This window comes from Helianthus annuus, chromosome 17 (genome assembly GCF_002127325.2).
Source record: "Helianthus annuus cultivar XRQ/B chromosome 17, HanXRQr2.0-SUNRISE, whole genome shotgun sequence".
Lineage (NCBI taxonomy): Eukaryota > Viridiplantae > Streptophyta > Magnoliopsida > Asterales > Asteraceae > Helianthus > Helianthus annuus.
The window spans coordinates 185,997,816-186,008,800 of record NC_035449.2 but is presented as its reverse complement, the minus strand read 5'-3'; the positions used below and the strand labels follow the sequence as shown (position 1 = coordinate 186,008,800).

At 33.3% G+C, this 10,985-nt stretch overlaps 1 protein-coding gene across 1 annotated transcript; it reads left to right on the top strand.

Annotated features, from left to right (window-relative positions):
- Positions 1 to 5,622: 5,622 nt before the first annotated feature.
- On the top strand, positions 5,623 to 8,665 carry LOC110923382. Its single transcript, XM_035986420.1, has 3 exons — positions 5,623 to 6,074; positions 6,164 to 6,434; positions 8,347 to 8,665. Exons 1-2 carry the CDS (start codon positions 5,661 to 5,663, stop codon positions 6,272 to 6,274), a joined length of 525 nt encoding a protein of 174 aa, XP_035842313.1. The 5' UTR covers positions 5,623 to 5,660; the 3' UTR covers positions 6,275 to 6,434; positions 8,347 to 8,665.
- The last annotated feature ends 2,320 nt before the right edge of the window (positions 8,666 to 10,985 follow it).

The following is a 10,985-nucleotide window of genomic DNA, read 5'->3' as shown; positions in this document are numbered from 1 at the left end:
AGAGAAAAATTTAGTGACATGGGTTATAAATGAAATAGTATTTTACTAATATGTCGTTTCTTCTTTTTCTTCTCACATTAAATTTCTTCTCAAATGAACCTTCCCATATATATATATATATATATATATATATATATATATATATATATATATATATATATATATATATATATATATATATATATATATATATATATTGGAGAGTTCAAGTGAGAAGAATTATTTTGTCAGAAGAAGAAAAAGAAAGAAGAATTTTTAACCAATAAAAATGCTTTATTTTGTTTCATTTAATATTTGTATTTAATATTATTGTAAGGGTATATTGGTAAACTTAAATAAATCATTAATTACTAGTCTTCTTCTTTAATTAACTACATTAAATTTGTAACTTTAATTTAAAAAATTAAAAAATAATAATTTTGAATGTAGGATAAGTTAGAGATGTGTATGATAAATTACGAGCTGTGTATAATAAATGTTGATATGTGTATGATATATTTCAATATGTGTAGGATAAATTTCGAAATATGTAGGATAAATTTTGATGTGTGTAGTTAATTTTTTTTTTTTTTTTTTTTTTTTTTTGTGGAGGGTGATAGTCTTTATGACTAATTAATTAGTCAAAGATAATAATAAATAACATGAAATTTTTTTTTTGATGTTTTACAATTTTACCCTTTGTTCTTTTTCTTCTCAACTAATTTTTCTTCTCAAATGAACCACCCAATAGGGTAAGGTTATTGTAAAAAAGACCAAAAGTGTGAGAAATGTAAGAAAGAATCTCAGCCATTAGATCTAAATTAATTGAAAAGGGTAAACAAGTAATTTTATCATTAATTCAATTAATTAAAAACTTCCTATAACCGTCACCTTAATTATAGGAAGTATATAACACCATTCAGTAAGTATATAACACCATTCAACAAGTATATAACACCATTCAGCATTCAGCAAGTATATAACACCATTCAGCAAATATATAACACCATTCAGTAAGTATATAACACCATTCAGCAAGTACATAACACCATTCAGCAAGTATATAACACCATTCAGCATTCAGCAAGTATATAACACCATTCAGCATCAGCAAGTATATAACACCATTCAGCATTCGGCAAGTATATAACACCATTCAGTAAGTATATAACACCATTCAGCAAGTATATAACACCATTCAACAAGTATATAACACCATTCAGCAAGTATATAACACCATTCAGCAAGTATATAACACCATTCATTGACTAAACATCTGATCGAAACATATTTTTTTCTCTATATAAGTATAGCAATATGGTACTCATATTAAAGATAAAAAACGCTCGTTATTATGGTGTAATTTTTTTTAAAAAAAAAGTTACGTACAAAAAGTTATTGACGTTTAAAAAAGACGGGGAGAAGTTACATGTGCATTACCTAATTTCTAGTGGGTTTAAAAGACTATATTGCCCCTAGATATTTCAAATCAGTCCAAACTAATGAAAATATTTTACAATTTGGTCCCTATTGATCTCAACCATTAGATCAAAAGATCTAATGGCTGAGATTCTTTCTTACCCTTCTCACACTTTAGGCTCTTTTTACAGGAATATATATATATATATATATATATATATATATATATATATATATATATATAGAGAGAGAGAGAGAGAGAGAGAGAGAGAGAGAGAGAGAGTAGGAGTTGGGTGGAAAGTCTATTTTTCCTAGAAAGTCTAGGAAGGAATAAGAATTAGTATGAATCTGCTTGCTGTTAAAACACATCTGTATGAATCTGGATGCTAAACCACAACTGTATGAATCTGCTTGCTGCTAAAACACAACTGTATTAATTTTCTTGCTGTTAAAACACATCGTCAAGAAAACGGAGATGATAAGAACAATGTTTGAATGGTGATGATGAACTCGGAGATGGTGGAGATTGGAGAAGTGTTTTAATTTGATCCGGTGCTATCCATTGTTTCTAAAGTTATCATCTTCCATGATTGTAGTTATTTTTGGTATGGATTGGGGTTTCCAAGATGGGTTTGGAGAGAGAGAGGGAAAATCGCTTGAATTTAGAAACTGGGCGGTTATCTAATTGATTTAAAACACGGTCATTGACAAAATTGCCCCTACTCATTTAAAACAATCAACTAATTAAACTCAAATATTACAAGATTGCCAATGATTTAATCTCAACCCTTAAACACACCAATCGGATGGACCGGATCGCTTCCTAGACTTTCTAGGAAAAACACACTTTCCGTGCGAACCCTACTATATATATATATATATATATATATATATATATATATATATATATATATATATATATATATAGGATTAGGATCATGAGTGAACAACTTCTTGAGAGTGAACTAAGTGAACTAATCTTGGCCCTTGATCATTTTTTAGATTAAAAGGGTAAGATTGACATTAGCCAAATACTTTTAATTAAAATCCCTTAATTTTCTCCTCTTAACTCTCTCTCTCTCTCTCATTTTTAATTATTTCTCTATTATTTTAATCATAAGAGATTGAAGGGCTAATGTTTTTTTAAATAAACTGTTATGTTCCTTTTAAAATTAAATATTAAACCTAATTAAATTATGATTTTTAACATATGTGTATAGAGGTTAGTATATACAAGACTTATACACTTGTGTATTATTACAACTTGTTTCCACGGGTCGGTATAAACCAGATTTATACACTTGTGTATTAAGTACATATATGTATACGGGTCGGTATATACCAGACGTATACACCAGTGTATTATTCAAGTACATAGTGTATACATGTCGATATATACCAGACTTATACACTTGTGTATTACTATATATTGTTTTCACTATACATCTTTTTATCAAACATTGATCTAATACATATATGTATAGAGAATGTAATTAAATATTTTTAATTATGTTCTAGATGGAACAATATTTGATAATGTTTGTATTTTTTTTAAATTACGAAATAATAAGTTAGGTAATATGTGAGAGGAAAAAAATATAGAAAATGTAATTAAATATTCTTTTAATTGGAAAGAGAAATCAGGAGAGAGAAAAAATTAATTAATTAAATGAAGATAGAAATATACAATTATACCCTTGTGTCTATTAAATTACATGTAAGTTACAAAAGATAATTACAATTTTGCCATTAAAGAAAAAATCTAGATCTACAAAATCAATGGTCAGGATAAGTTCATTTTGTTCACAAATAAATCATTGTTCACTCTTGAACCCTACCCTATATATATATATATAGGGAGGGGCTCATGCAAGAACCACCCTTATTGTGAGAACCTTGAGAACCAATGTGAACACAACCTAAAATAGCTAAAAAAACCTAAAAAAACCTAACCCCCACCCCCCCCTCCAAAAAAAATAACCTAAACCCCCCCACCCCCCTCCCCAAAAAAAAAACCTAACCCCCCCCCCAAGCTAAATGCTAAAAAAAACCTAACCCCCTCCCCCCAAGCTAAAATGCTAAAAACTAAACCCCCAAAAAAGTCTAAAAAAATCAAAAAAAAAAAAAATCTAAATTTTTTTTTTGAATTTTTTAATATTTTTTATGTTAAAATCGCTACTTTTAGAAGCAAAAAAAATGTTTTTTAAATTTTTTTTTTGGCTTCGAAAAGTAGCGATTTTTTTTTATAAAAAATATTAAAAAATTCAAAAAAAAAATTTTTGTGTGATTTTTAGCTATTTTTAGGCATTTTTGGTGTGTTCACATTGGTTCTCGCGATTCTCACAATAAGAGGTGGTTATCGCATGATCTTCTCCCTATATATATATATATATATATATATATATATATATATATATAGGGAGGAGCTCATGCGAGAACCACCCATATTGTGAGAACCGCGAGAACCAATGTGAACACAACCTAAAATAGCTAAAAAAACCTAACCCCCACCCCCCCCCCCCCCAAGCTAAATGCTAAAAACTAAAACCCCCAAAAAACCTAACCCCCCCCCCCCCCCAAAAAAAAAAAAAAAAAAAAAAAACCTAAACCCCTCCCCCCCAAGCTAAAATGCTAAAAACTAAACCCCCAAAAAACCTAAAAAATCTAAAAAAATAAAAAAAATCTAATTTTTTTTAATATTTTTATGCTCAAATCGCTACTTTTAGTGATTTTTTTTGCTTCGAAAAGTAGCGTTTTTTATATAAAAAATATTAAAAAAAATTTGTGTGATTTTTAGCTATTTTTAGGCATTTTTGGTTGTGTTCACATTGCTTCTCGCGGTTCTCGCAATAAAAGGTGGTTATCGCATGATCTTCTCCCTATATATATATATATATATATATATATATATATATATATATATATATATATATATATATATATAAAATCTGTAATATTAATACTGATTATTTATGAAAATTCTAACAAAACGATATGATATAATCTATAAATTCTAACAAATGTTTAACCAAAAATATCAATTATTGAAAAATGGTGAAAAGTCCAAAATCCAACAAAGAGTTTACTAGATTCAGTTCGGTTCGGTTATGGTGGGTATGAAAACATTGTAAGCACAACCGATCCGCTACTTTCGTTTTTCAGAAAAACAATTAACCGACCCACCGGTTTTTGATTTGTTTTGATTTTATCGGCTAATTCGATTACGAGTCGGTTAATTCGGTTTTCACTCACCCCTAGTGTCACCATCCGTGTTTTGGTAAAATTTTGTCATATTTTGTGGTAAACTAGTTTTAAAAGGGTCATTCTTGGAATTTTCTGCAATATATTTGATTTAGGGAACAAAACGGTAATATATTGTTGAAACAAGAACCCGCGATAAAACCGTTTATTTCCTTTGCTATGGCCACGATCTTCAGCGTTTCATCTCCTCGAATATCCAAAGAACCCGAGAAAGGTAAATATGAATGAATATATTGCAGCTTTATCTCAAGGCATAACTGTTCCGATATGGACCTGACTACGGGTATGCAGAATGCTGATAAAAATCCTGCTCAAAATGTAGTACAGACCCCGGAAGATGAATCTCAGTTCCAAAGAATGGGTAATCAGCAAGCAATGGCAACAGGGCAACCGCCTAATGCAATGCGTCGGCCAGCTGGCAAGCAGGTCCCTTTTGCTCTGATGCTACCTGTTTTAGAAGCACAGCTTGACAAAGACCAGGCTATGCAACTCCAGGGCCTATGTGTTCGATTAAAGGTATAGTTAGGGGGTGACCCTTTTATCTACATTTTTCATAACGTTTTTCAGTGTGTTATCTAAATGGCTCTGTTATTTGCAGAGCAATAAATTTAATAAAGAAGAATTTTTCCGGCACTTGCGAAGTCTTGTAGGAGATCATATGCTGAAGATGGCAGTCTATAAACTACAACAAAGGCAGGTATAGAAGAAAACAAGAATACCTTGTTTTTAGTTTTCATGTAATAATATATCTTCTTTTAGGTGTTTACCTTCTTATAGAAATACTTTTTCATCTGTTTTTAGTTTAAAGAATTAAAATCTATAGGGTGTATGTCATTGCTTCACTTATATGAACCTTAAGCAACTCCTAAGCTTTGTGTGACACATGTGAATAGATGCAGTATATTATTTTGTTTATTTATAGATGATCGAGAATACATTTAACCAATTTTTATTAACCTGCTCAGCTTACTGCTCTAGGAACCAGACTACAAGCGAGCCAAATGTCTTTCTATCTCAATGCTGTCAAGCAAGAGACAGACGAGCCAATTCATTCTCAGACTGCGTTTAGTGACATGAAAAGACTTCACGGGAGAGATCTTGCTCATTTCGCAAGTAATTCAGGGAAACCGTCATTGCATAACAATAAGAATCTTACGTCATTGCATAACGATCAGAATGTTATGTCATTGCTTGACGATCAGTTTTATACGTCATTATTGCCTTATGCAAAACAAGAACCCTTGTATAAATCCCAGCTATCAGCACCACAGGGCCTGTCTTCATTCTCTCCGGGTCAGATTGAATCATCGAAGAATGAAACTTTTGGGATGATGTCATCAAAGCCCGGTTTCTTAAAATCTATGAATAAGCCAGAGCCTATGTCCATCACTGCACAACTGAAACGCCTGAATGTGGTAATACATTGTTATATCATTATATTTTTTTTCATCTTCTTTTCAAATATATGATCAACTATAGTTATTGGTTAATTTTTTTAATGCAGTCCGCTGGAAACTGTTCATTGCCATCTGGAAGTAATGCAAAGACTTCCCCCAAAAAGCCGACTATTGGCCAGAAAAAAATGTTAGAAGCACCTGTTTCTTCGCTAAGGTAGTTTGATTTTTGTAGTCTGATAACATATCGTTTTAATTAAAATGTCGACTCTTTGGCTACATATGATCAGTAAGAAGCAGAAAGTGTCTGGAGCATCGTCGGATCAAACTGTTGATCAGCCGCTTAAAGTCGTAACTGCTCTCAGCAGATTGCATCTCATGGTATGTGTTCTTCTCTTGTAAAGACACTAGTTTCAGGAAAACCATTAATTTTTTCTGTGATAGTTTTTTCTGGAAAACAATCACAAGCGCAATTCGAGAGGGCAAGTCTCCAAAACATAAACAAGGATAAAAAAATTGAATGAAAAAAATGACTTGTCCTCAAGTCGAAAAGAAGGGAATTGGTTCACGAGAAGATGATAAACGACTTGTCTAACACAGCCTGGCCCGTCTCTGAAACCCAGTGGCGATCGAGAATCGATTGTCATTGAACATCAGTCTCCCAATCTCTGATTACTGGAAGGGGAGAGATAGGTGAAGATAGAAGCTGGCAGCGAGCAGGATACTGCATTGATACATGATAAACGGTGTGGATATGAGAGTCTGGTGGAAGCTCAAGCTCATAAGCGACTGTACTGACTTTCTGGATGATCCGATAAGGTCCAAAGAACCGGGGAGAGGGGTTTTCATTAAGGCGTACAAGTGGATATTTATCCAACAACTCATCAATAAACGGGACGGGATATTTATCAGCCACAGTCCCCGACTTAAGGAGTGATAATCAACACACATGAGCCATGGGTTGTCCCTCTTAACTAAAAGAACTGGGCACTGGGCTAGAAAACAGATGCGTACTCGATTGTATGAAACCGGCATTCAGTAAACTGTCCAGCTGTTTCTCGATCTCATTTTTTGTGATTGAGAGTATCTGTATGGTCTGATGTTAGGTGGAGATGTGTTGGCCACTTCTTCACTCTAGTCCTGGGTAAGAGCTTCGTTCTTCCTATAGTTTGAATGTTTTGAACTTACATCTGTGCCCGGGCCCATACTTATTATTGCAACAGAAGCATTACCCACGCAGAAATCGGGCTTGCTTTTCGGTATCCAAGATGCGAGTGGCGTTTTTGGCTGCACAGTAGGCTGGGGGTAAGGTAGTAGTTAAGGTTTTTGTGTCGGATTGGTGGGATTTGGCATGGGGTTCCAGGTTGTGCCCTTCCCGGATCGAGTGTGGTCACCTTTGATTCATACTCGAGTGATAAACTCATAGCATTCTACACGGTCCTGGGTTTATGAATTGTAACATCTGCTTTGAGTTCCTCGTTAAGACCATTTAGGAAAAGAGAGAATTATCGGGCCAATTTGAAACCTGAGTGGACCGTTTAGCAAATTCCTGGTGATACCCTTGCACCGTACCTGCCTGTTTAATGCTGCAAAGATATTCATCCAGGTTTTTAAAACTCTGCTGGTCCAAAGTTCTTTTGTAAGGAATGTACCGAATCATCCCAAAACTGATCGACTATTCTGCTGAAAGCCACGAGAACAGATCCAAGGCATCCCTTTCGAGATGCACTGAGGCTACATCCACCTTCTCGTCTTCTGAACTCTTGACAACAGCGGAAATACTTCACCATTATAAGCCGTTTTGGCTCAAACCAAATTGGCCTGTGTTTGTATGTATGTTACAAATTTTACTACTACAAATGATACTTATGGTTGTGAGTGACTGTTTGGTTGCTACTTGCTAGTACATCTTGTATTATTATGCTTTGCGGACCCATTTAAAAAAAAACTACTGTTGGGGATGCTAATGCGTGTAACATTTACAGTTACAGTTGATATACGGGGAAGTTGCTCAATGATCTACGCAAAATTTAAGTATTTCATATGTTAATAAAATTTTATTAGACTGTATAGCAGGTAAATGCTCTTATGTAAATATGTATGTGTGTTTGTTAACATAATTTTTCTGTATTTTATTAATTTTGGTTATGTGATATTATTTGGATCGACCTGTTTTGACCTGAACCTATTTTGAGCACACACTGGTTTGACCCATACCTGTGTTTTGAGCATATGTGTGTGTTTGTATGTAAATATGTAATCAATTTATATGTTTTAACAAATTTAATTTTAGGTCCAAGATGTTCGAGCCGAATTAGATAAGGAACGGGAGGCCCGACAAAACTTGGAAAACCGTTTGGAACAAATTGAACGAGATCGAGAACGAGAGCGTGCCGAACAAGAGGAAAGGGAGAAAAGATTTCAAAAACAATTTGATGAAATCATGAAAAAAATAGCTGATAAGTAATCCTAGTATGTTGTGTGTTAAGAATCTGGCTTTTCCACAAGCATCAGCTAAAGTAGAAATCTGGTTGTCCATAACTTTGTTTCTTGATGTCATTTTTGGTTGTTTATGATTCTAGATATGATACGTGATGACTGGATTTTTAAAACGTTTGACCATTAGAGCATACGTAGTGGGGCGGTATGCCCACTCATAGCGCCGCCATGGCGCCATCCACACCGAAACGGTGGGCGCTATCAAACGAAAATAGGGGTGTGGCGCGATTAATATAGCGGCGTGATGTGTGTCTTTTTTTGTTTTTTTTGATCTTTTTTTTATTTTCTGGTTTCCCCCTCATTAGGGTTTTTAATTTTGTGTTGCAGGTATATATCGAAGAAGGAAGACAAGGAAGAAGAGGGATTTTAGGGTTTTTAATTTATGGGCTTTGGGTTGGTTTTGGGCTGGTTTTGTGTTTTGTTTTTATGGGCTCTGGTTTTCCACCAAAATTTGAGTTAATTATTTTAATTTAGTGTAAGTTTTTTTATTTATTTTATTTTAACGTTTTTTTTATTTTATTGTAATCTTTTTTTTTATTTAATGAAATGGTTTTTAATTTTATAAATAGAAATTAATTTAAAAAACGAAAATTAATTAATTGAGTAATGATGAGGTAGGGGCTTTATGACTACGGGCTCTAGTGACATAACGCCCCATAAAGCCCCTGTGTGACGTGGCACGACACGTGTCGCATAACGCCCACAAAGGGGCTTTATGACTACACATGGCCTTAGTCCAGGGCCAGCCCTGAGAATTCGTGTACCTTATTCGAGCTTGGAAAAATGTGCCATTAGGCCTTAACGAAATTGGGTATTTGGCTCACTAAAGGTCTAAACTTAATGCCAAAGGGGTTAATAACTAATATAAACCATAAGAATAGTTTTGTAAGGGGGTGTATGTTGGTGTTTGTATGGATGTACCCGATTAAAAAACTATTTTATATATACATATCGGGTTTTCTTCATTAAAAACGTGACCCTCGAAATATCGGTCTCTGGCCAGTGGTCCTCCCCGCCCACCCCCAGGGCCGGCCATGAACATTACATTTTGGTTTAATACCCTAAATACGTGGTTTGTTTTTCATCATGCAGATTTGACAGTTGGATACGTCTCTGCCTGTGAAAGTTAGAATTTTATATGATGGGTATAGATCTCGGTCCCAAACATTGACTAGTTAGTTTTTAGGGTCGTCTCTGAGAATTTGAGACTGAGAATTTGAGGTTCTTGTATGACTAGAAAATGTGGCCCATAAAATATAAACTCATAAGAAAAGATCAACAGTACGACAAGAATTGTGATTGACCAGTTAGTTTTTAGGATCGTCTCTAATAATAATAAAACTAGTTAAACGAATCTAGAGGCCCTCCTTGCATTTTTTGAAGCAAAGTTGTGGATATTAACAAGTTTCAATCCCAGGCTCTCCTTTGTGAGGTTTCAGTTGACCAGATTTCATAGGCAACCCTCCTTGGTCGATCAGGTTTCAATGGAATATGGCCGAATTCGCATCCATCCTTAATCGTTGATCAGGTTTCAATCGACAATCAGGAATCGTTTGTTGGTTTTTCTTCATTATTGAGTTAATGGGTTTAGTTGTGTAATTTGGTTTAATTGAATAATTAGTTTCATTGTTGAATGGGAATAAACTAAATGAAAAGGTTAATGGGTTTTGGGGTGGGGGTTGGGTCCAATCGCAAAACCTTTGGAGTTAAATGGAGCTCTCCTTGAAGGTTAATGGTAAATGAGTCGAGTCCTGGAGAAACATTGTCTTTAAAAAAAGGTTCATGGGTTTAACAATCATATTTGGTTTTTAAATTAATTGTAGTTAATTTTTTGTTTAAAAAATATTAAAGTCTTTAAAAAAAGTTCATGAGTTTAACAATTATATTGGTTTTTCAAATTAATTGTAGTTAATTTTTTGTTTAAAACAATATATAAAATATTAAAAATTTCGGGCCCCAAGCGGTCACGCACTCCCCCATAGATCGACAACCATTAAAAATACGAGTTCCCACAACCATTAAATAATTATTTCATAAACTTCAAACGTTGTATCTAAAATTTTAAGTTTTCAAATGAAGACAAACCTATATATATATATATATATATATATATATATATATATATATATAGGGTGGGAATCCTAAAAGAAGTCCACCCTATTTGAGAAACTTGAGAAGCAATCTGAACCACACATTTTCCCTAAGCAAAAAATGCAAAAAAAAAAAGGTGAAAAAAATGCAAAACTTTTTTTTTTCTTTTTTAAAAAATCGCAGCTTTTTCTTTAAGGATTAATTTTTTTTTTTAAAATTTTTTTTTGGATTTATACACATGTGTATATTGTTAATCTTTTAACTATACATATATGTATATTGACAATTATACATATATGTATATACATGTTTAAAATTGAAAAAATATGTGTTATAAATCCT

Coding starts and splice junctions, on each gene's coding strand:
- LOC110923382 (XM_035986420.1), top strand. CDS start 5,661: ATGTCTTTCTATCTCAATGCTGTCAAGCAAGAGACAGACGAGCCAATT. Junction 6,075..6,163: donor AACTGAAACGCCTGAATGTG/GTAATACATTGT, acceptor TTTTTAATGCAG/TCCGCTGGAAACTGTTCATT.